Raw genomic sequence first — 27081 nt, forward strand, 5'->3', positions numbered from 1 at the left:
CAATCTATTTTTATATAGTGTTTTTAAAAAATTGTATTATTAATACCTTTTTTGAAAAATATTGTGTAATTAATAATAATTTAATACGTGATTCGCTACACTACAAACAGCTACTAGACTTAACATGTCCGCGGAACTAAACGGCTACATACAGCTACAAGACTTAACATGTCCGCGTAACTAAACAGTTCCGCGAACATGTTTACTGGAACTAGTTCCGACACTCTAAAGAACGATGTCATGTTCAATCCTTTTCCGAACATGATTAGCGCACGTCTACTTTACAATACAATTGAAATTCACGGCTCAAGACAGAGTAGTATAAATTTAACTTAAAGGACTAAAAGCAGCAACATTAAAAACAAAATCAATATCAATTGTGTAACATCTCGTCACCGCGATTCAGGAATTGTTGAATTTATGTGCAGCGACATCTGTTCATAACAAACTAAATAGAAATAAAAGTATCTCAAGGCGCTCCGATAGCCACGATAGCGTGCACGGACCTCAAAAACACACTGAACTACTCAGGGACGCGAGACCGTGTGGAGCGCTTCGTGATTTGTCGGGGCCGCTCGGAGCCGCTTCGGCAAGCCAATCGCGGCACACTTACTTTTTTCGTTTCGTTTCATTTCGTTTCATCGAGTTTGAAATCACAACGATTCTGAAGAAGTTTCACTTCAAAAACATTAAAGGTCAGATTTTCTAAACATCTATACTTACTGTATTTCCTAAGGGCTTCCTCTCGTTCGTGAGCATCGAAGTACCACAGTGTTATTGCGTATCTGTAACGAATGATGATTACAATATAATCGGATACTTAGTATTAAGTGTGATAAAGCACTTGTTTTGCACATTCCTTTGTGCGACAAAATTCCGAAATAGTACGCGTTGTTTACTGATAATGATTTACTAGTCATTAAGCTACTGATGATTGTCGTTCGGAATACATTCGTTCGATTTTAAACATATCGGTATTATATTCGTCGTCTTATCTATAGTTTTGTGGTTGGCTTAAGGATATACAGGATGCTTAGTGCGAGTTTTTTAAAGTTCTCGATAGCGTAAGAGTTAATTCAAATTTGTATGCAGTTGGAACAGCGCCTCTAGCGGCAAACGTAGGTAAACGTTTCAACTCTATACAAATTAACCTTTTACGCTATCGAGTACGTTAAAAAACTCGCACTAAGCACACAGATAAGTAAGCTTTGACGGAGGCTTTCATTTGCGTTAATACATAGAAAAAAATACCTCCCTACGAAATAATACTTTTACTGTGAATGTGAATCGCTATCTGAGCACTTCCGAAGGCACCCTAAGGAAATGACGTCACGGGCAAAGTATCAGCTCGAACTCTTCGACGAGCACAATGCCCTGCGCTGTGGCTGGTGCCAACGTTGTAGTCATGTTGATCGGTAGAGTAGTTAAGATGCGAAAGCGTGTCAAGCAAATTCACTTTCGCTTTTATAATATTCAGTGTGGATTTCACGGACAGAATGTCATTTGATATAAAAAATATGTTTTGAAAAGTACTTTAAGTTTAAGAAAAGTAGTTTGATGTAGATGCAAATCTAAAGTGGATTAAAAATGTATGATAATCTATACTAATATAAAAATCTACAGTGGTTTTTACGGATGTTCCGTTATAACTACTGAACCGTGCATCCGATTGACTTGAAACTTGGTATCCATGTAGAAAATATATGTACTTAATGGATAGGCTAATATATATATATGAGTGTTGGACTCCCTACACCAGTTGCGGGGGCGTTAATGATGAGAATCTTTGTGGGGGAGAGAAATAATAATGTTAATTTTAAATGCCCAGCGAAGCGGACGGGTACAGCTAGTAGTTCCTATATTTGTTGTTTCTTTTCATCTTAAAAATCGTACGTCGAGAATCTATTGGAATGAAATATTTCACATGTCTAGTAATACCTGGTGCTGTAGGCGGGTTGGACTTCGTGTGGGTTTCGGCGATCCGACCAGAAGAAAAGCATCCGGTCGAATATCGGTGCTATATCGGCCACTTGATTGGTACCTTCCGGGAACACCCTGGAACCAATTATTAGTAATGCAATTTAGCTAAGCTACAAAAATATGTAATATTTTCGATGCTGTCGATTTCTTTTTAGCTCTATGTTTTTGCTACGATGTTTTAAAAAATCCTGTTTAATATCTTCTTTTTTTCTTATTACCCTCTGTTGGAGTGTAGGGTTCGAAACAAATTCTTCCATTTGCATCGGTTTTGGGCAGTCTGTTCTAGCTCCTCCCACGTCATTCCCAAGACGCCCAGCTCCTCCACCGAGCGACGTCAAGTTGTTCTAGGACGGCCTCTCTTCCTTTTGTCAGACACTGTATATGTCAGTGCTCTCTTGGATTGGTGGATAGCAGGCTTTCTTAATGTTTAACAAATCCAATGCCGCGATCAATTTTTTATTTTTATTACCTAGATGTGTGGACGAGCTCACAGCCCACCTGGTGTTAAGTGGTTACTGGAACCCATAGACATCTACAACGTAAATGCGCCACACACCTTGAGATATAAGTTCTAAGGTCTCAGTATAGTTACAACGGCTGCCCCACCCTTCAAACCGAAACGCATTACTGCTTCACGGCAGAAATAGGCGGGGCGGTGGTACCTACCCGTGCGGACTCACAAGAGGTCCTACCACATTATAATTGCGTTTGGAATAAAATTATTAAAGCAACTACATATATTTATTTACCTGAGTAGTCCACCGTATCGTTTCACGTCCCAGTCCAGGTTTAGATAATATATGGCGGTGATGCACCTGCCATCTTTGTTGGGGTTGTCTACGTGCTTCACGTAATGGCTGCCAAGTCCTGGGTAGCACGCTACCATGGCCTGTAGCGAATTATTTTAATTAATTAATTACATGTTGTTTGATTACCACAGCACTAATTAACGAATAACATATGTTGTTTAAAACCTTAAAAAAACACGCATAAATACGGTTAAAAACCAAATCAACAATAAATAATTTCATCTTTTTTTGAACATTTTGATACTGGCCCGAACATCAGAGCGAAGTTAAAATTATTGTACTTCCATTGGTCCTTGATGCGTGTGCAAATTTCCTATTTAGTTTTGAAGTCGGTAAAAATGACGTTCAAAAATTCCGTTACAGACAAACAAACACACCATCCGGCTATGGAATGAGCTCCCCTCCACGGTGTTTCCCGAGCGCTATGACATGTCCTTCTTCAAACGAGGCTTGTGGAGAGTATTAAGCAGTAGCCAGCGGCTTGGCTCTGCTCCTGGCATTGCTGAAGTCCATAGGCGACGGTAACCACTTACCATCAGGTGGGCCGTACGCTCGTCTGCCTACAAAGGCAATAAAAAAAAACACATACCAATCTATTAAAAGTGAGTTAAAAAGGGATATTTATCTATTTTATTTATAGTCGACCTTTGATTTGGACTGTTTCCCATTCCTAAATTTCTATAGAGATATTTTGAACACGATTCTAATCTTTTGCCCTGGTCAACAGACAACGATAAAATCGTATGAAATAATAGTGTCCTTAGATATTTTTTTCCCTACCTATTCGTTGGTATCCTAAGGGGCTATTCCATCTATCCACGGACGGGTGTCGGTATATATAAAAGGGCAAAGACAGAATAGTCAAGTACCAGTTTCTCCTGTGTTTTTCAAAAGTTGACTACGTGTTGAGTAATCATACACATAGCTCATCGTTTATTTGGCCCCAAATGACGTCACGCGTAATGAAGTAGGTACATAATTCAGTTTTGTTCTGTGGCGGTACTCTATTCTCGATCCTGCTCATAATAACAACGATACTAAAACTCATCGCAGTTGCCAACGAATTGTAAATTATCACTTCCTACGTTTGATGCTTTCGCAGCCGCTTTTTGTTATTTAGCAAGCCGGTCACGTTATTCATACGTTCGTACGAAGCGTAGATGTGGCGATAACCGTGGAGCGTTAGGAGCTACGTGGGTGGCCGATTACGTATGGCGCTCCCGTTTCTGTTATAATTGAGGTTTTGATAGGTGACATTTCCAACATACATAGTAGTAGTGGTTTTACTTTTCCAACTGGAAAGGCCATTGTGTCATGCCATACAACCTAATCTTTTTTATACATATATTATTATTATTATTTTATATATATAAATGAATTGCTGTTCGTTAGTCTCGCTAAAATTCGTGAATGGTTGGACCGATTTGGCTAATTTTGGTCTTGCATTATTTGTGGAAGTCCAGAGAAGGTTTAAAAGGTAGATAAATATGAAAATGCTCGCAATTAAATAAAAATAACAATTTTGTTTTTCCTTTGATGTATCCCCCGTCGGACGGATTCCTTTTGTTTGTTTTAAGTTTATTTTATACAAAAGTTTAGGTCTTTTATTTATCAATTGAGGCACTACGAAGTCTGCCGGGTTAGCTAGTTATTTTATATGAAAAATGATAATATGAAATGAAATGAAGCTGATTACTATGAGCTCATATGGGATGAAATATAATCTTAGTAAATTGGTGGTCATTTACTGAGACTTTTCCAGTTTATTTTTTGGAGGATCCCGAGAAGTTACGTCCCTGCGGCTTTATTTAATTTTTTTTTTTTTTTTTTTTTTTATTGCCTTTGTAGGCAGACGAGCGTACGGCCCACCGGATGGTAAGTGGTTACCGTCGCCCATGGACTTCAGCAATGCCAGGAGCAGAGCCAAGCCGCTGCCTACTGCTTAATACTCTCCACAAGCCTCGTTTGAAGAAGGACATGTCATAGCGTTCGGGAAACACCGTGGAGGGGAGCTCATTCCATAGCCGGATGGTACGTGGCAAAAAAGACCTCTGGAAACGCACTGTGGATGACCGCAGTGGCTCCAGGTAGTATGGATGAACTCTACTCCGGTGGCGGGCGGTGCGATGGTAAAAACGAGACGTTGGTATCATCTCGAACAATTCCTCAGAGCACTCCCCATGGAACATGCGGTTTCATTTCCAACATTTGTGCATTTTTACAGATATTAAACAGTTCATAAACCACCGTTATTACATATTTAAACCTGAAGAAACACCAAATAGACAAATTAAAACAAATCACACAACTTCACTCCTCGCGTTCCCGCCAAAAAGTCCTCAATATACGTAATTCATTCTGTAGGCACGGACACAAGCCTTAGTATATTGTTGTACGGGTTAGCGAACCTCCTTACTATAACCACGGACTTCAATTCCGAAGTTGGTATTTTTGTGAAACCAGACGTGCGATGTTTGAGCGTTACTTCTCTCACATTTGCCATATGTGACAAAAGACAAAGACCTGGCTTGGAACCATTAAACGTTGAATATTCTATTTGGATATTTGACCATAGATGATCAAAGAATTCTCCGAAAGCAGAAGCTGTTGCAACCGCGACAGTTGTGAGGCTAAATAAATAATTGAAATAGGATTAAGATTGTTTCATTTTCATTTTTAATGGAATTTTGTGATTGTGAGGACACTTATCTTCTTTTGTGAGCATGGTTACAAATAGTCGGAAGATATTCAATTGTTTTCGTTCAAGTGAAAGTTGTTGTTACACTTATGGTACTTATCATTATTGAGGGCAAAAAAACCTTAAAAGCTGTTATAAGCTATAGCCGTAATAAAATTTTAGTCGAAAGGTTTTGTTATATAATATAATACAAATATACGACCTCATGGGTATAGCGCGCGTGACACCCCCTCAGACATACAGTCGAATTTTAAATGGCGCATTAGTATAACGAGGCTCCCATGATTTCTTAATCCGAAATGCTTTGCGGCAGAAATAAGTACGGTACACCTACCGGTGAAGGCTCACAATACGCCCTACCACCAATAAATGTGGCGGCAGCCATCATACAACGCAAGATAATTGTCAGATGCCTGAATCACGCTTACGACATTTTCAAGATAAGCCGTCGTGGCCTAAAGGATAAGACGTCCGGTGCATTCGTGTTGAGCGATGCACCGGTGTTCGAATCTCAGGCGGGTACCAATTTTTCTAATGAAATACGTACTCAACGACTGTTCACGATCGACTTTCACGGTGAAGGAATAACATCGTATAATAAAAACCAAACCTGCAAAATTATAATTTGCGTAATTACTGGTGGTAGGACATCTCGTGAGTCCGCACGGGTAGGTACCACCGCCCTGTCTATTTCTGCCGTGAAGCAGTAATGCGTTTCGGTTTGAAGGGTGGGGCAGCCGTTGTAACTATACTGAGACCTTAGAACCTATATCTCAAGGTGGGTGGCGCATTTACGTTGTATATGTCTATAGGCTCCAGTAACCACTTAACACCAGGTGGGCTGTGAGATCGTCCGCCCATCTAAGCAATAAATAAAAAAAAACTAGCATATATACAAGTTCCCAACAACAATATTAGGGACCGTCGGTCTACCGAGCAATATCACCCGTTCGGTGGAAGAATTTCCTTTCGTCGTATACCTACAGTAAATACTATGCTAAAGAGTATCGTTGTTTAATTGGAAACAGTTTGACCTGTATAAGAATGTCTCTCGTTTCGTCTACAACACCCTCGCGTCACTTAATACGCGTATTGTACAAACGCGACAGGCAGTCTGTAGTGGCAGTTCATTCACTCATCCTTTACTCCACTACGAACCGACCCCGTACAAATCCGGTATAAGGGATCAACTACTAGTACGTCTGCACCCCGGTGTGAGGACTGGCGTACGTGCCGTGTCTATTTCTAATAACAGCACAATGAAGATGTGTTTGTCTCTTTAAACGATATTTCATAACACAACACGCTTACAGCTGCTATTGATGTAACAGCGAACGAACAGATGTTTTGTTTATAAACTTTATATGAACGGTATCGAAAAGAAAGCTTTGATAATGTTCAGTCTCAAATTAGTTTACACAGATTTAGGATAATGTTATAAAAGAATAGACATAAACAAAAATTAGTGAGATAATAGAGTATTGTGAGTAGATACCGACCGACGCCGCGACGGCCTATCCATTTCTGCGTTGAACTTTTTATTATATTGTCTCTTTAAGTCGCGTCTTTTTTTTTCTTCTACCTTTTCTGATAGCCTTGAGAGGATATTTCAGCTTCGCCCTAACGTGTAGGTGAGTGAGCTCACGGGGCTCAAATTGAGAATGTTGCTAATACTGTCCCTAACAAGAGCAGTGCTTCGCCAAATCTACCACCGGATCGGAAACGCGACCCACTGAGAACACCCGGCGGGAAACTCAATGGGGTGTATGTATCTATGGGTTAATTTACTCGTCGAGCCTTTCGTCGCAAGCGACGGCTTCGGCCAGGACGGTGACCAGTGCTTGAGGTACCTAAAAGCACCGTTAATGAATCGGGAGAAGTCGTGTGCCAAGGCGTTCCGCGGCTCTGTAATGACAGGCCGTATTTTACATTACCTACTCTCGTACAGAAAAAGCTAAGGATATGTTGGTATTAGGAATTATTTATAATATTCTCTTCAACGCTAGAGCACGCCTGTGAAATTTTCAAACATACATACAAGTAAGTGCAATAGGCAATATGCAAAGGGCCGAACTCAATGTTCATTATCAATATTAAAACTTCGAATTGTCCCTAATTTATAAAAATTTAATGAACTTTACTTCGTTGGTTACTGGAGTGACGTCATCGCATATTAAATTGATAACCATACACATGTGTCATTGTACGTTGTGATTGGTTTGGCTCGAATAGAGCCAATGAATTATCGTTTTAATAAGGATCTTCTAAGCATTATTTTCTAAATTGTTACAGATTCATTATTACACGGTAACCACACGCATTGTGAAATTACTTCTAATAAAATCAGGGCATTGATTAGTTTGATGCCACTGCTCATTCTCCACAAAACCTAAGTGGACTATTGTTTGAACGTTAACCTCTATTCATGATTGTCGTTATCACAATACAGACGTCCATTGCTGGACGAAGTCCTTCCGCAAGGTTCGCCATAATGATTAGACGACCTATTAATAGAATAATATTATTCCATATTTATAAACCTTTGCACTGTAGTGAATGACTGCTGTCTTGCTTTTATTTGTTTTATTTGTTCTTATTTGCGAATCGTATATATAATTAAAAATACTTTTACGGTTTAATCTCGCGTTTTTTTTGTTTCGATTTTTGTACTGTATTTTGAGAATTATCTTTTGATACGCTATTGCTCTGTAATTTGCTAAATACTATTATTATTATTAATCTACTATAATTTGTAAAATCTTATTAATTATAAAATAATTTTTAAACAAATATTAAAAGTACATTTAAAAAAAACATTATTTATAAATGGATTGTCGCTGATGGCTGTGTCTACAACACAAGCCACCAGTGGTTAGGACTCCAGAGTTTTTATTATTAGTAGGTATTACTGAGACGCCAGAAATATGTACATTCTTATCGAATCTAATGTAAGTGCTGCGTGGGCTCGTAAATCGTTTTCTGATAATGTAATTGCATTTGTTTTTAAGTACGTGACTGATAAGTCGTTTTGCAAATCGGCACGGGCATCGCACACAATATAGATTACGAAGATAACGCCTTCTATTCACAATACACTTATTTACTACAGACAGAAATATGTTAAATAATATTTACTATTCCAATTTTTTTTTTATTTTTTATTGCTTAGGTGGGTGGACGAGAGCTCACAGCCCACCTGGTGTTAAGTGGTTACTGGAGCCCATAGACATCTACAACGTTAATGCGCCACCCACCTTGAGATATAAGTTCTAAGGTCTCAAGTATAGTTACGACGGCTGCCCCACCCTTCAAACCGAAACGCATTACTGCTTCACGGCAGAAATAGACAGGGTGGTGGTACCTACCCGTGCGGACTCACAAGAGGTCCTAACACCAGTAATTACGCAAATTATAATTTTGCGGGTTTCATTTTTATTACACGACGTTATTCCTTCACCGTGGAAATCAATCGTGAACATTTGTTGAATACGTATTTCATTAGAATAATTGGTACCCGCCTGAGGGATTCGAACACCCGTGCATCGCTCAACACGAATGCACCGAACGTCTTATCCGTTAGGCCACGACGACTTCAAAAGGAAATTTGGAAAAGTTTTACGTAAAAAGCACTCAGCAATAAAATCTTTTATTATAGACTCTTTAAATAAAAGCTATGAATCGTTTTGTAACTTACGTATTACGTAATTCCACGAACTTGACATTTACGTTGTAGATGTCTATGGGCTCCCACTTAACACAAGGTGGGCTGGGAGCTATAGAATTAGATGTCTATAGAATTAGACTAAGCGATAAAAAGACCAAACTACTGCGAGATTAAAACATAAAAGTGATTTTAATTATACCCACGACCTGCGAGGTATTTGAAGGGTTAATTGATTTATTTTCGTTCGATTCGCGTCGCCGCCGGTATTCCCCGCAAGCCATGTAACCTTCGAACCGGTTCGTATAATTACCATATGCATATACAGACGAGCACATACGATTTTACTTTCCTCATACATAGTGCCTACAAGGCGTACACTGTATTTAGTTTAGAGTTCGCGTATCGTCAGTAGCTTCAACGGTGAAGGATGTAGGTAGTCGATAAGGATATAATTGTGATACTTGTGATAAGAACGATTAAATTTCATCGCTGAATACCAAGAATATTGTTTTAATTATGAATATGTAAATGCCTGATAAAATTTGTTTTATTTTAAACAGTCAATCTTTGTTTAATGTCGGGGTAGTTGGTATGTAGCACTGTCCTATATTATAATTCGAAAAATCTAAATCTAACCTTCATATATTCCAGTATGAAGAGTGGGACAGCGCGAAGTATACGATTTCGAAGGAACGTGGGCGGTTTCTACCAGTGTGCTTAGTGCGAGTTTTTTTTAACGTTCTCGATAGCGTAAGAGTTAACTCAAAATTTGTATGGAGTTGGAACGTTTGCCTAACTTTGCCGCAAGGGCACTGTTCAAACTGCATACAAATTTGAGTTAAATCTTACGCTATAGTGAACGTTAAAAACCTCGCACTAAGCACACTGGTATCTATTCATCATTTCCGCATACAAATACGAGGCCTCATCCATCTCTGCCAACCGGCACCACATTCATTTACCATTAGCAGCGGTATCTCCTCGATTCAAAATCTTGATGCCCCCACGCCTCATTTCCCGAAATATTTCCGATGGTTGAACGTATTACAATCCAATTTCAAGGGCGGAGAATTCGTGCATTCCCATCTGGTTGCTGTATATTCGATTACAATAAAAATGAAAATTATGCCTCATGTCTCATGGTGTCTTCACTATTATTATTGGTCTCCTTCGTAGGCGCTCGGGCAGTTGTTAGGAAACCCCACCCCTCCTGGCTGAGCCTTTGCTCGCCCACCTATCCTGGTGAAACTGGAAAGGCCTTCGGGCCACCAGCAAAAATTCAATCATAAAAAAAAAAAAAAACTATTGTTATTATTGGATAGATAAGTCCAAGAGCTAGTGGCCCACCTGTGTCAACATTTTCCAGTGGAATACTGATTTGTTAATTTATTTCCTGCACCGACATAACACAACTTAAAAAGTGGCTACGAAAAATATATTCATAACAATAGTATTAAAGAAAACATTCCATCTCGTCTCCGGATACGGTTTGTTCCAAAACGAATTTTACGGCGCGGACAACTGTGGTACAGTTGCGACAGTCTGCCCCAGTCTTGTCAGTCAAGTCTGTTGTCTGAACGAATCAATGTCACATCCGGAACGGGCACGCGCACGTGCGGGTCCCGCTTATCGCTCGCTAGGCCATGACGCGTGTATTGTGTACTTTACAATGCAGCTGCTCTAGGATTGTTTTTTTTTTCATTGCCTTATACAGATAACGGCATAAGCTTTCAAAAACTTAAAATCTTGTTCTTCAAATTAACGAACTAATATTGACGTAATTCAAAGTAGCTTTTTTTTTTCCTACCCAAGCTGATAGCCATGAGAGGCTGTTTCAGCGGAACCTTAACTAGTAGGTGAGCTCACGGGGCTCAAACCTGACGACGTTGCTAACACTAACCCTAGCAAGAGCAGTGCTTCGCAGAATCTACCACAGGATCGGAAACGCGACCAACTGAGAAGATCCGGCCAGAAACTCAGTGGGCTGTGTCTGTGGGTTAATTCGCACGTGGAGCCCTTCGTCGCAAGCGACGGGTTCGACGAGAACGGTGACCGGTCAAAGTAGCAATTGTGATAGGGACCTATTAGAACAAAAATACAGCTCAATGTTACAAGCATTGCAAACAAAAAAAGTAGTTCATATATTTTGCTTGAATAATTATCTGTATATTTCCTATAGCACTGTGTGATTACTAAGTTAATATTATAGAGCAATACACGTTAATAAATAATAAAAAAATATTTTATATATTATGATGCTAATATGAATGAGTTCAGCTGTCTTATTCATAATGCCTTATCAAAGCTTTACAGCCCGTGATAAGAAAGTTGTCAAAAAGTGCTATTCGTAATAAAAATGAATGAAGGCCACAAGTAACACTTTTATACACAGTCTCTCATCACGGACTTATAAAGTTCCGGTAGCTTATTATGAATTGTGAATCCGCACGACTGCCGAATTGGGACTTCTAATGCATAAAATTACTTCACCGAAAATTTTATATTAATGGAATAAATTAGTAATTTCACTTCTAATTACCGCGTAAAGTTTGCCATCCCGTTGCTATGTGAATTAGCGTTTGGCACACACAACGACCGGCCAACGATGAGACGCGAAGCATGACGCAAAACTGAAGAGATGACAGGCCTCCGTGAAATGGTTGTTAATCTACAATCACAGTTTGTAAACATTGGGCTGTTCAAGAGTTTCAATTACGTTGATAAGGCTAACTATTCACAATCGAACATTCGTTTCGGGATAATGCCTTGAATAATCAGGATAATGGTACAAACCTAATTATTGTAGAAAAATGTAGACTTTAACGTCGTTGTGGCCTAAAGTAATGCAACGGTGTTCAAATCCGGCAGGCAGGTACCAATTTTTCTAATAAAACACGGATTCAAGAATATTTACGACTGACTTCCACGGTGAAGGAATAATATCGTGTAATAAAAATCAAACCCGCAAAATTATAATTTGCGTAATTACTGGTGGTGGGACGTTTTGTGAGTCCGTGCGGGTAGGTGCCACCGCCCCGCCTATTTCTGCCGTGAAGCAGTACTGCGTTTCAGTCTAAATGGTACGCCAGCCGTTGGTACTGTAAAAACTCAGGCCTTAGAACTCAAGGAGAGCGTCGGCATTTATGTTGTAGATGTCTATGGGCTCCAGTAGCCAATTAACCCCAGGCGAGCCGTCAGTTCATCCACCTATCTAAGTAATAAAAAAACTTGACATTTTTGTTTTCCCGAGCTAAAATTTCTGGTTTTGAAAATAGCAATGTTGGCTGTAATTTTAGTGCCTAATATATATATTATTGTATTTATCCTGAGAAGGATAACCGAAAGAGGAAAGTCGCGTTTGTAAATATATTCCCTATGAATAATCACGTAGGCTCCTAGAGTACGTGACATTATCACATCCTTAATTGTAAGATGTCGAAATACACAAAAATATGAAGCATGGAAGCATATTTGCTCGTTAGAATTAAGACGGTAATGTTCAACAACTGTGATTAAATTCTCATGGAGCTTAATGAGCCTCATTGAGTAAATATGACAAGGTTTTGCGTAAGTCCGTAAGTTTTACGTATTAACGCATTTCAATTTGAATAGACATTATTATTTATTTGTTTATCTTATAATACTACACATTCAAATTTTCACAATTAACAAAAAAAAAAAACAAAAAAAACAACATATATAATATACATTACATAATACATACGAGTATTATAAGTATATGTGTTTGTCATTATAGTTACGATGGTTTCGTTTTTGTTATTTGGTATTTATTAAATTATTTAATACTGTATAAATGTAATACAACCCTTGGACGAAAATTATTTGTTAAATATTTTATAATAATAAATAAACTGGGAACATATCACGCTCGGTTATCCGGTCCCAATTTAGGATTCCCTGCGTTATACCTAGGTACCAAAAACTGCGTACATACTTACGTGCATACGTTTAAAATCTATACATATATAGATAATAAACACCCAGATAAAGATCAACAGACCTGTTCATCAAACGAATGGTTGGCTGGATGCGGGAATCGAACCCACGAACCTACGGCCGCTAACTATTGCACCACCGAGTCAGTCAATATTAAAAAGGCCTTGATTAATTTTGTTGTTGGAAGGCATATTCGCTCGTGAATGTACAGTTTTACGAATGTTTACACTCCTCCCCTTGCCCCCGACTGTCGCCCTCGGCCGCCATGCTACGAGTCACGTACGCAGAACCGTCGAGGCGCATGCGTCGAACCGCACGCGTTATGTTATGCCTTTATCTGATAATAATATACCCGATATACCAACGATACACATTTGCGACAGATAACGTTTATCATATCGCCGATGGAATTTCGCCATTCGCCAAATAACGATAATTATGTCGTACCTACCATAAGGCCGTTGAGAATTATATTGTATATTTATTGTAACTTAATTTTTCAACTTCTATACTCTATTGTGAAGATTTCTTTAATCTATGTATATAAAAGAAAGTCGTGTTAGTTACACTATTTATAACTCAAGAACGGCTGAACTGATTTGGCTGAAAATTGGTGAGGAGGTAGCTTAGAACCAGGAGGACATAGGATACTTTTTATCACGTTTCCATTGGACGTGACATAAAACGTGGCATAACAAAACGCAACTGATATGGAATAAAAAAACGCAACTGACAGCTAAACGTAATATATTTTATGGTTAATTAATTATAGTAGAATTTTGAAGTTGACCGGTTGATGTGTTTGAAACAAACCGTGTGGCGGAACAAAGTTCGCTGGGTCCACTAGTTATACATAATTTTCATGTTTACGAATAAATATCTATAAATGATATGAAGTAGGAACGTTTATTATAAATGTATTAAAATCTAATCTTATAAAAGTCTATTTGTATAACATGATCCTGTATGAGATTGAGCAAAATTTTTATACGTCTTTATTGGAATTCCTTCAACTTGGTATGTTAGACAAATGGCGCGCGAGTTATTTCGACAAACAGATGTATTTACATACAGTGAGCGATGTACAGGAAAACGTGGTCGACATTCGCTTAGTTTGATATCAATAAAATTGAGAAAAATTAAACGTAAGTACCTACCTACTCAAAATTCTTGAATAATAAAGTTTTGGACAGTTAGTTCTATAGTTCGAAAGCATACATACATCAAACTGTTATTTACTGAAATCTGCTTTTTCTTGTTTAAATAACTTCTTTTTTTTATTGCTTATATGGGTGGACGAGCTCACAGCCCACCTGATGTTAAGTGGTTACTGGAGCCCATAGACATCTACAACGTAAATGCGCCACCCACCTTGAGACATAAGTTCTAAGGTCTTAGGTATAGTTACAACGCCTGCGCCACCCTTCAAACCGAAACGCATTACTGCTTCACGGCAGAAATAAGCAGGGTGGTGGTACCTACCCGCGCGGACTCTCAAGAGGTCCTACCACCAGAAAAACCTTTAGATTGTATGTTTGTATGTTTTTATTGGGTAGATAGGTGAACGAGACAACCTGATGAAAAGTGGTCACGGATCCCATAGATATCACAGCATCAATGCCACTACCACTTTGAATTATGAGTCACGCATACTCTTTCACTCCTCTTAATTACGGTTATAGTCTAGTCTATTGATAATGTTTTCTTTATCTTATCGTCAACAAAGTCGGGGCCAGTTAATCTCATAGTTAAATAAATAACTTTCAGGTGGACTGTATAGTCGTAATTTTTACTGACAATCACAATGACTTGTATTGTAAGCTGAGTGCACAATATTAGTATCCGATCTGAAGTTTACACTTTTCGTAAAATGTTGCATACCTTTTTCTGCATTTTCCAATTCTAATTTTTTTTTTAATGCATGACCACTAAATATTATTTACTGTTTTAGTTATGGTACAATTGCGTTTATTTTTGGGGCAAGAGTAAAATTTATTCTTTAAAAAAAAAAAGAAGCACGCATTAAATAATACGGAACCGTAACGAATTGGCGATTCGGAGTTCTAATGCCAAAACGCTGGAGCCGACGCGATAAATATTTTGTAACGTTCTTATGAATGGTTTTATTTCATAATACATAGTACAAACGTGTATACAAACAGCCGCGGGGAAACCTTTTAATATTTCATCATGTCACTATTGTGAAGATAAATAAAGTTCGGCGAATTTATAGTTAAAGTTTGAGTGAAGATTTTTACTTGTTGATATGTGGTTCTATCTATTCTTCTTTCTATTTTTACATCGTTTGAGATTCGACTGTAGTGTATAAATATTTTTTCAAATCTGATCCATTATCGATAACAGAATTATTGGTGATTCACTAGTGCACATATTAAGTCCCCAACCGCAACTTGTATGTGTTAATGACTAAATTCAAATGGAAAATTCGAATGGCAGGGCGGAATTATGTTTTATTACCTTTACTTTTATTCTACTTGTGATGTTTGGTTTGCTGGGATACAAAATTACAATGTACTCGCAGATAAATGCAGACAGATATTACAGCAAATTTCTTTGTTTTCAGGAACGATTCCAATTCAGCTTGTATATTTCGTGGTAGAAACACATTGGCTACTATCTGTGTTGTTGTATACGTCATAACACGCGTCTTGAATTGCGATGTATTGCGATTTATGTATCAGGTGTAGTTATTTTAACAAGAAAAACAATCTGTATTCGAAATTAACAAATATATTCGATGTTTTTCGAAGAAATCTCTAAAATTACCTAATTTTTGATATCAATCAATTACATTTGGCGTATGTTCAAGAATAAGAAGATGCAAAATACCCTTTTAAACTATCTCTCATTCAGAGGCCCATTAGATGTACAATGGCCGTGACCAACGATCGCACGGATAAAAATATACAGTAGGTATCTGAAGTAATAGTAGATACAAATTTTTACCATTAACGCCAAACAACAAGAATAAAGAAAAAATAATGAATACGGAGTGAAGATAAAAGACAAGTTAATTAAATTAATACTTTGTTGGGTAACACAAGAAACGAGTTATTCAAATGTTTCATTTCGGATGACATTGAAGAAATATTTGCAAGTTTGATTAAAGTAAAATCTTACTTTTGTTCTGCCGTTGATGACGAAGTCTCCCATTTTTCCATTGTTGGCCATTTTGTTCGCCCTCAGAATTATATTGTCAACCTGGAAAAGGCAAAAGTTTGAAGGACATTTTTATTAGCTCCTTTGGTTTAGTCTTGACTACTGAACTGCGGGTTCCGGATACGATTGTTAGACAGAGAGATCTTTAGCATTTGGGGGTCTAGATATCATGGTTATCATTATTCTGTGCTTATAACCGTTTTATTCAAGATTATTGGAACTGTAGGTACAAATGTAAATTGGATGATCTCAAATGTAACAATCTTGTTCTTAATGTGTTCTCGGAATTTTATAAACCGTTGTAAGAAGTTTGTAAAAAAGCATTACTAATAATAATGATGAAATTAAAATAAGAATAAGCCGTAAAAGTAGTTTTAATGATAAATAAGACCATTTAAATAACGCTTTTAACAAAAAATATATAACGGGTTTTTATAGTTGCATTATCTCCCCATAAATAGCCGTAAGTCTAATAACCATCTATATAATTATTTAATAGAAAATACGAAAATATTTTAACTTAGAAATAGCACATAAAAATATACAGTCAAACCTGGGTAAGTGAGAAAACTCTATTAGTGAGAGTAATAGCCAGGACCCGTCATTTTAAGCTCCCAAAACCACTATTAGCGAGAAACAGAAACCTCTATAAGAGAGAGTCGTTTTTCCCTCATGGACCTCCGTAAGTGAGACTGCTACTTATCTAAACCTCTATAAGGGACAGTCGAGCTTTATTTATTTATATTAATCAGGAGGAACAAATGACAAAACAAATTACAAATTTAACATCTGCTAATTTATGACTCATTCTTAACTTTCGTCGAATCCTACCATTGTTTTTGTATTGTTTTCTCGTCAATATTTAACCTATTCTATTTCGTGGAACTAAATAACGTTTTTATTTTATCGCATTCTTTTCGAATGGACACGTGTGTGTACTGTCCTGTTTGTCGGACTTACTCAGTTTATCGTTAATCAATTGCGAAAGAAAGTTCTGTTCTGCATCACGTCAAAACGGAAAATTAAAGTACTATCATTAAGTCATAAACTTAAAATAGTGAATGCGTTTGAATCCGGAAAATCGCGAAATGAAATTCAGAGGGTGTATTAGCGAGAAACTCGGGTTAGTGAGAAACCTCTATAAGCGAGAATGAGATTGTGCTCCCTTGAACTCTCGCTTATACAGGTTTGACTGTATATATTAAGTATAGCTATTCTGTTTTTGCTATTTCACTGTGGAACCGCAAAAAACAAGGAATGGTCTTGGTAAAGAGCCTTTAGCGCTAGACAGCCCAATAGCCAAACACTGAAAAATCCATTAGAATGTACGAGTATATCAACTTTATAAAGCGTAACCATAGCTTGGTAAATTACGCGAATTAAATCCTTATGCTCATGTTCCTATTGTACGAATCACACAATACAAATATCGTGTACATTAAAGACATTTTTCTTTGTCTGCACATTAAGCACGATTGATCAATGTAATTTTCGGGCACTGCTAATGAATATAGTCGTTATTGACGGAAATTTACCAGCTGGGAACATTTCATGTACTGTTAGTTAGCGATAAGTTTCAACGCATATTGAATAGTTTCTGAAATGAATTTACTCATGTTTAAAGTCTTATTACGATCTTATAATTCTCGTTTTTGACAGTCGAATGTAAGAGAGGGAACGAGGATTCACTATTCACTGTAATAGTGAACTACACAGAAGAATTCTCGTTTTATGGGCGACAGTAATCCAGATCTTAAGCACTAGTTGATGCCGTGTAATTTCGCTGTCTATACCCTAATGTGGTATATTATATAGCCAAATTGGAGTTATAGGAACTCCATAACAATACATATGGGTCTATATTTGTTTCGACATTAGGTGGTGTAAGCAAACGATGGTCATAAAAAAAACTTCAAATCAACGAGACGATAGCCAAGAATGTTTTGTTTTAAACTCAATAATTTACGTGGATTGTAAATTATGATAAGAAATAATTATGAAAATTTCCAGAACGCATTCAGTGGCGCCACATCATGTTACATGCAATCAGCTAATATATCCATTAAGAACGAAAACTGTGTGATAAACGATAATGTAGAATCATTCTCACTCAGTTATGACAAAGCTTTTTTTGTCGAAGATGGGCGAACGCACTCCCGGCCGTGAATGTTTCCAGCTACCTTGAGACAACTAGGCCTCAATCGTATACGAATAACGGACATTTTAGCTACAAAACGCGTTACATCTTTGTATCAGATGAAAGGAAAACACATGACACTTCCTACCACTAACACTCAAAATTACATGAGCTTTTTTCCTACCTATGCTGATAGCCTTGAGAGGCTATTTCAGCTTCACCCTAACATGTAGGTTAGCTCACGGGGCTTAAACCGGAAGTGTTGCTAACACTGGCCCTAGCGAGAGCAGTGCTTCGCAGAATCTACCACCGGATCGGAAACGCGACCGACCCACCCACTTGTGGTACCTAAAAGCACTGTTAATGGATCGAGAGGATCCGTAATGACATGTTTTGGGCGACGTCGACTATTTACCATTCGGTCTACAGGATCGGGTATGTAATATCCGACGGCCACGACAAGAGGGTTCTCATGTCGTGCCGCCTGACATGAGCTACGAATGTACAGTGGACCAAATATAATTTGTAATGCCATCCTTACTGGCTCTCCAAGGGCCGACATACGTCACTGTTGCTCTCTTGTGGTAAATAAACTTGCGCAATAAGGGCATGATAGTTTGAGGTTTATAGTAAAATATTATGGTAAGTGTACAAACCTTGCTGATTAGTTGCCTGATATGGAAACATTGAGGTTCTTTTCCATCTATCCACGTGATGCGATCGCTTCGAATCGTTTGCGCTTCTGTACTCCCAGGGCTAGACACCAGTTGTCCAGCCTAATTAAAAATAAATATATGATAACAACTATTTTTTAAATTCCACGATATTAGTACATAACATAATGCTAATACTAAAGTATTTACAACTAGTCCATTGATAGATTTACTAGGTATTTGGAAGAAAAAAGCTATGTAAATAATCATATTCATAAGTAATCATACTTATTTTGTTTTATTTAAAATGTTCACAAGTAGGTTGGCAGTAGGCAGCGGCTTGGCTTTGCTTTGCGGTAGGCAGCGGCTTGGCCCTGCCCCTGGCATTGCTGAAGTCCATGGGCGACAGTAACCACTCACCATCAGGTGGGCAGTATGCTCGTCTGCCTACAGGGGCAATAAAAAAAGTAAATAATAATTTTTTTTTGCAAATTTAACATGTTACGTCATATATATTATCTAGGAATATATTTTTTATTACTTCAATAGGCAGATCAGTATGCAGTCTACGTGATGGCAAGTGACTACTACCATCTATGACAGCTGAGCCCCGTTCCCCGTTATTCCTAAGCATTCAAAATGATCTTATTTTAAATTATGAGAAGTATGCATACTGACTAGGAATACTTCTTCAGGTTTGTGAATTCGAAACATTCTGCTGACCGGTTTCAAAGTCTTTTGAAGAAAGCTTATTATGATCCCAAAAATTAATTTGGAACTATTTAATTGAACACAAAATATTTGCTTGGCATAAATTTCACGAACTATAGCTTTTGATAATTTTGGGGTCTCAAATTAAAGTTGTAAATTAAGTTAGCGATAGATTTCGAAGTGATGCCTCCGTATGCGTTAGGCAGGGCGCTATTTAAAGAGAGGAGAGATCATTTTAAGGGCAGTGGGAATGCTCCAAGCTGGATCGACTTAACAGAGTATTGCTGAGGGTAAGTATTGGAATAAAATAAAATGATTGATGAATGATTGAAAAATGAAATAAATGATAACAAGGTTATGGTCACATTATCGTGCTACTAGTGAAGTGGCTGAAATTTTGAAATACCCAGTCGGGAGACGCATTATCATCTAACGACACGACCGATTTTCGCAAATTGACGCGTGAAAGCAGCCAAATGTTACGGCTATGCAATTGGTTTAAAGGCTTCGGAACTAGTGGTGACCGTGTGGTCTTAGTTCTGACCCGCGCAATCCTTTTTTTTATTGCTTAGGTGGGTGGACGAGCTCACAGCCCACCTGGTGTTAAGTGGTTGCTGGAGCCCATAGACATCTACAACATAAATGCGCACACACCTCGAGATATAAGTTCTAAGGTCTCAAGTAAAGTTACAACGGCTCCCCACCCTTCAAACCGAAATGCATTAATGCTTCACAGTAGAAAAAAAAAACTCAGACCTAAATACCACTGAGCACGCATGGAACATGCTCCAAAGACTTACAGAGGTTTAAAGGATTTTCCTGCAAACATTGCGGCTAAAGATCAACTTTTTTGTCATCTTTGCAGGACCTGCGACAATATGCCGCAGAGACTTTTACAATTTGATTCAAAGCATGAAATACCTTTGAAAAACGACGGTTAGCATCTTAAATGATTTTACTGACCACTGAATTTAGGCATATGTAAGTTACAAAAAAACCGAAAACTTTCGCTGTGTTTCTCTTGAAGCGAACATTCGTCTTTCATTTTACAATTAATTCACTTTTCGTCTTCATTTAAATAAGATTTAACGTACGCAAAAAAGAATCGTTTTATTCTAAAGTCTAGTTAAATGCTTTAAATAGAATTTATCAATAATATTTTGTTTTTTTATGGGTACTTACGTATTAACGCCACCGCGGCAAAAATTTAATGGTTAGCAAGTGTGGACAACTCGAAAAATATGGAAAAGCGAATCAGAGCACCCCACTTTCCACCTGCCCTTGTCTGCCCTACCCCTAGAGTGTATATAAAAAACCGGAGGCGCGGAGGGAGAGCAGTCCTCGCCCGCTGTGACGGAGCACGGAAACAGTGCGAGGCGGAGCGGCTACAGCTGGTCGCCGTAGGCGACCAACAAGCCGAAGTTGCGAAGCGGAGCACGAGTGACCGTGCTTCGGCACGCAAGGGCGGAAGGGCTGCTCTTCCCGCAGCGCCGGAAATAAGGCGGATTCAAACTTAAGCTCCCTTCGATTTTGACTAAATAATGTAAATTTAATCGAAAAAATTTACCGTGGATATCTTCATAACCATGGGGTTCCACGGGATGGGAATGGTGCAGGGGGTAAGCCCCCGACCCAAAATCGACGGACCATAAAGGAAAGTTTAACCGAATTTTTGCCGCGGTAGCGTTAATACGTAAGTACCTTTTATGTTATGAATATGATTGTTTTTAGTAAACAAAGAAAGATCGAAATATCATCTCTAGACGGTGTTGATATGCGTATCCCATTAACGTAGTGCATAGTGACCAAAGGCACGTAAGTTTGTTCGACTTACGGTAATAATTGACGGACATCCGTGAAAAACATTAAACAGATCACGTTTCACACTAGACGTTCAAACGAATGGAAGTCTTATAGCTTCTATGCTATTAGAGCAACAATTAGGTAATACGTATACAGATAAGAATTAAACAAAGGCTTTTATTTTTTATTTTTTATGTCCATGACTTAAAGGATCATTTTAGGGTTGGCATGCAGGAGTATCCTGAATCTTAAAGTTCTATATGATCCAATCAGATGAAAACAAATGAGATGAACACAGTGTATTTATATATTTCTTTTTATTGCTTAGTTGGGTGGACGAGCTCACAGCCCACCTGGTGTTAAGTGGTTACTGGAGCCCATAGACATCTACAACATAAATGCGCACCCACCTTGAGATATAAGTACTAAGGTCTCAAGTATAGTTACAACGGCTGCCCCACCCTTCAAACCGAAATGCATTACTGCTTCACGGCAAAAATAAGCAGGGTGGTGGTACCAGCCCGTGCGGACTCACAAGAGGTCCTACCACCAGTTTCTAGTGGCTTAGGCTTATAAAATTGTGAGAGGGAACTAACCTAGAGCAAGTCTCATTACAGTAAATCATCATATTATTATTCAGTTTCAATTGTTACTAATTATTCTTTAGTTAGAGTGTTATTCTTATAGGTTACTAGTTTCTAGTCTGTTATTTTATGATGAAATTTGTTGAGTCTCCTTTTTAAGTATTTCTACATAAGTACTTTATCTATCTACAACTCTTAATAGTTTAATTAGTAATAACGAAATAATGTGCTTTGTTACTAATAAAAATAAAATAAGAAGTGCTAAAAATAACTATAAAATATTTTAACTTGAAAACAAATTTATTATAAATTTCAATATGTCAATCTACTATGATGATAATGATAACCCGTGCTAACTAATTATATCATTTATACTATGTTTTAAATGATATTATATTATTAATTGTTATTAACATATGTTTATATAATTAATAGATTAATTTACTGTTTATTTAAACTTTATTCAGTTTTTTTGTTATCCGATTTTGTCTCTCAATGTTGTACTGTAAATTTCTCAACAATTCTACAATACATTAATTGAGTTTAATACACCTGATATTCAATGGTAGGTATATTATGACACCATAGTCACCTTTTGATAGTGTTTTTTTCCAGGACATTGAACTGCAGCTAAAGTTCATTGTATTGTAAAATTTATTGATCTTTATGTTATCAATCACACTCAATGGGTACGGCTTTTCAATACTAATTGTTATTATTTTAAATTGCAAAACAATGACTCATAATACGAATCCTGCAAGATGTGGTTTACAATAATAGGACTGAATAACTTTTCATTATTTATGCTTTGATAATAAAATCTTAAGTGTCATAAATCTACCAGTTTTTATATTACCTTCAAAACAGATGAGACAACATATAGCCAAGCTTTTGGTGACACTATACCAACATTATCTTAAGTATCAATGTATTGCAAGACAACATAACATTAATAAATGAGATAATAAAAATCAGTAATGCAAAATGCTTAAAATTTCGCAAATTACATTTATATGTGAAAATTCACAAGTATGGTGTAGACAAATCATCAGATTTAAATCAATCTAGATTGGAATAAATTCTACGACTAAGAGATTTTTCTTTGTCAAGTAATTCTGCATTTTTACCTTGATGTATTAGTGAACTATATATTAAAAGCTCCTTATTCATGCTACCTTCATATGCGTTTTCAGTATTCGCGGATAATAAAAAAAGGCAAACCAATTCCCATGTTCCAGGTTAAAGATTTCTTTATTCACAGACTGATTGGTGCATACATATTGATAAAAAAGGAATCCAAAATGTAGGTATCCAACTGAATCTTTGTAAGCGCACTTTTCCATATTGATGGTTTCCGTATTCGCTGGATATTCATGGAACGCATACCATGCAAAGAAAAAGCTTTTACTGTATATTAAGTATATACTATTTCTTTATTAATAAACACAGTGGCATTTAAGAAAATGTACCCCTGGCATTGCCATGTATTGGTATCTACATGGGCAACGGTTACAGCCATTCAGTTGTGTAGAAAAAATACTCATTTACAAGAAGCTATAAAAAACAGTAAAAAAATTACAAGCAGGCAATCTAGTTAAGTTATCCTTATTGTTCCCTTCAACTCACAAATTTTACTTGTACAAGACTAGGCAGAATGCAGAATAAAAGCTAGGCAGAAAGCAGAATAAAAGCTAGGCAGAAGCTAGCCAGAATTGTAAGAGTTAACATTTTCAAAGGTAAGCATTAGCATTTTCAGTGCAGATTTAAAACAAATTACCTCTTTCTACTAGTATTTTCAATTTAGCTCTCGAATGATTAGTACCATTGCCATGCCTATTTTTGAAATTAAACAATCACTCTAACTCAAAGGATAAATAGGCCATTTGTTTTTGCAAATTTAGGTTTAAGCTTTATCTCATGTCTCAAGGTTAAAATTATCAAAAACTATGTGTTTAGAGGTCTTGATTTATGATTATACTAATGTAAGAATATAAATAAATAAAATATCTGAGTCAGAAATTTGTTTTGGTGGTCTTAACTTAAGCAAATATTGATCATCTAAAGTTCATCTTAAGGATTCAGAGAGCCTCAGATAATCATTATTTTGTTTGTCGGTCTCAAATGATTTTACCTCATAGAAAGTTTTTTTTTTATTGTTATAAAAAAACATTTCAACAAAAACAAATATGAATAACTTACTGTGAATATTCCTGATCTGTACATTTTTAACACTTCATTTAATACTAATAGTCCTTGGTCTTTTCCCAGGAAATTGTTCAAAACACAAACACCATATTGAGTCATGTCCCGGATCACTCTCTGGCATATTTCATAGAATGGATCACTTGGATCCATGTAGTAGCTATTGAGCATGTGATTAAATGGTGCCACACTTCCCTTCAATGACGCCTCAGGGTACTCCTTCACCCGGGCTGTCGGTTCAGGAAGAATGGGCATATTTGTATCTGTACTGTTAATGGTTCTCAACACATTAGATCCAGTTGCAGTGGAGAAGTCCACCGTACTAAGTTGCTGTACTGACTCGTTCAATATTTCCTTCTCTGAGGAACCCTCATAAGTTATGGCACTTTCACTATTCAAATCTTCCTTGGTGAACACTACACTAGAAATCACAGAGCTATCGCTTTGTCCTGACGATGTAGTTTTATTGTTTTGTGTTTGTTGTATGTTTTTCTTGAAGTCAAATTTATTTTGTTTACTAACACTACTACCCTCGGAAACACTTTTTTTTTCGTTTTTAGTCTTTGACTTTTTTAAATGTCTTACATCACCATCATTGCATACTTTCGTAACATCATGCTGATAATTTTGAGCAATGTTTCCAATTTCCTTAGCAGCTTCTTTGGTAACAGTTGAACATTCACCAAAATTATCACTTTTTGCAAGCTGCTTCGTTAATTTGGGTATACATTCACTTTTATGTCTCTTCCAGTCCTGTCGTTGATGTTCCGTATTACAGTAGTAAATATTGAGGCATCTTGCGCATCTTCTTTGAGTTTTTTGATTGCATACGGCGCAACAAGCGAGCCCGCCTTCCTGATTCATTCTGAAATAATTTACCAAGGGCCGGCCCTGCAACTTGTCAACTGTATGTCATCGATATGACAGATGAATGAGAGTCAAGTCGTGCACTTATTTTTAAAAGTTTTGAGTATTTTATTTAATATTAGCTTCAAATTTAGAGATAATGTTATTAAATTTTAAGGTTTTCCGTATTATTTTTTGTCAAATTAGTATTTATATTATTAGACTAACATAAAAGAAGCTTTTTGACTTGTATAGCGACTGATTCACGCATTCCCTATAACAATTATGAAAAATCTACTAAATATAAAAAAATCGACTAAAAGAGCAACTTTACGATCCAATATATGAGTATCCTCTGTAATCATGATTATTTCTATTTCTATTTGATAATTTCTATGACATTGAAAGATTCCATGAGATACTACTTTTTTATATTGTTGAATTTATTAATAAAATAAGTTTGAAGCTTTATGGCTTCATCTTCAATTTTACTTTAACGTCAAGCCCTTTTTTTGATCATCTTGCAGTCCAATACGGTTTTCTTTTCTTTTACCGACTTCAAATAAATAAACGAGAAAGTTTAGTTGTTAGGCGTATGGTTTTTCACAATACAAAATATTCAGGGAAAGTATTTGGAGAAGGGTGGGGCTTTTCTAGGCCTACATTACACACGCTAGTCTAACGCGGAAAATTGTAAAATTGAAGAAGAGAGGGCTGCCATCTGTTCTGTGAAGTAGTCCGGTTAGAGTGTACACGTTTCCGGTTTATGTTTTAAATTTAGTGTATTCAGAAATTAAAGAAATAAAGTAATGTTAGGTAATAATACCTAACATTACTTTATTCTTTGGTTTGACGCGATCTAGTATACTGTCTTCACTAATTAAACTGCCATATTCAAAATCAAAATTTGCAGTATTTTTAGAAAAAATCATTACAACTAAGATTTAACAAATCTTTTTTAATATATTGTTTTTATTTTCATTTTTATATTGCATTTTTTTAAAGAAGAAAGTATTACTTTGATCCAGAGACCTTTCCAGATTCACCATTCAGCAGGATATGTGGGCGAGCACGGGCTCACCTAGGAGGGGTAGGATAGGAGGGGTGGAGTAACAGCTCAAGGCTAGCTGCTTCGCGAATGCACCTACTACTACCGGATCGGAATTGCGACCCGCTGAGAAGATCCGGCGAAAAATTCAGCGGACTGATGTATGGGTTAGGTTGCACGTCGAAAACTTTGCCGAGTTCGACGAGTACGGTTACCAGGGTCCCTGAGCCTGCTCCTACCAGAGCTGCAAGCGTCTAATAATAGAGTTAGTAGAACTAAAACGGATCGTAAAGCTTGGATGTGGCTAGGGCGTCGATGGTGACTCGACTCGAGCTCCTGCGTGAGTCAGAGTCGCGGACAATTTAGCGGCGGCAGCGATTAGGCGATTATCATGACGCATGTCCTTGTCGAAGTAGCGTTCCGATGCGAATTTCAGGTGCTTCTGGATCGATTCGAAGCTCAGGTCGTCGTGTAGGTCGACTTTCCTCACGAACAGTGGCTATCCAGCAGAAATGCGATCGGATGACCTGCAGAGCGAACCTTGCACCTGTTAGCGAATAATTCACTTCCAGAGGTCAAGACGGAACGTGTACAAGTTTTGTAAAGTGTCATCTTGTTGCGAAAGGACAATTTACTTCGCTTGAAGATCATGGGGTAGAGTCGACAGAGTAAGAACGTGGCTCGGTCGAGTACTTACTTAATGTGGGGACCGAACGTCAGCACTCTATAGAGGGTGATGCCTAGGTATTTGGCCTGTGAAGCCCACGGTAATGTTACCGCGCCTAATTCGTGACGAGATACTAGCAATT

The 27081-nt window shown here is 37.4% G+C and overlaps 1 protein-coding gene across 1 annotated transcript in view; it reads right to left on the reverse strand.

Moving 5' to 3' along the window:
* The window catches only part of Hph (HIF prolyl hydroxylase), a 31239-nt gene extending 5932 nt beyond the window's left edge, over positions 1 to 25307 (reverse strand). The window contains exons 1-6 of the mRNA XM_028178959.2: positions 24376 to 25307; positions 19082 to 19201; positions 16250 to 16330; positions 2730 to 2869; positions 1939 to 2055; positions 724 to 785 (exon numbers count right to left, since the gene is read on the reverse strand). Coding sequence (XP_028034760.1) covers positions 724 to 785; positions 1939 to 2055; positions 2730 to 2869; positions 16250 to 16330; positions 19082 to 19201; positions 24376 to 25242 — 1387 coding nt within the window. The 5' untranslated portion in view covers positions 25243 to 25307. The remainder of the gene's footprint in view (positions 1 to 723; positions 786 to 1938; positions 2056 to 2729; positions 2870 to 16249; positions 16331 to 19081; positions 19202 to 24375) is intronic.
* Positions 25308 to 27081: the final 1774 nt, after the last annotated feature.

This window comes from Bombyx mandarina, chromosome 25 (assembly GCF_030267445.1).
Source record: "Bombyx mandarina strain Sakado chromosome 25, ASM3026744v2".
Taxonomy (NCBI): Eukaryota; Metazoa; Arthropoda; class Insecta; order Lepidoptera; family Bombycidae; genus Bombyx; species Bombyx mandarina.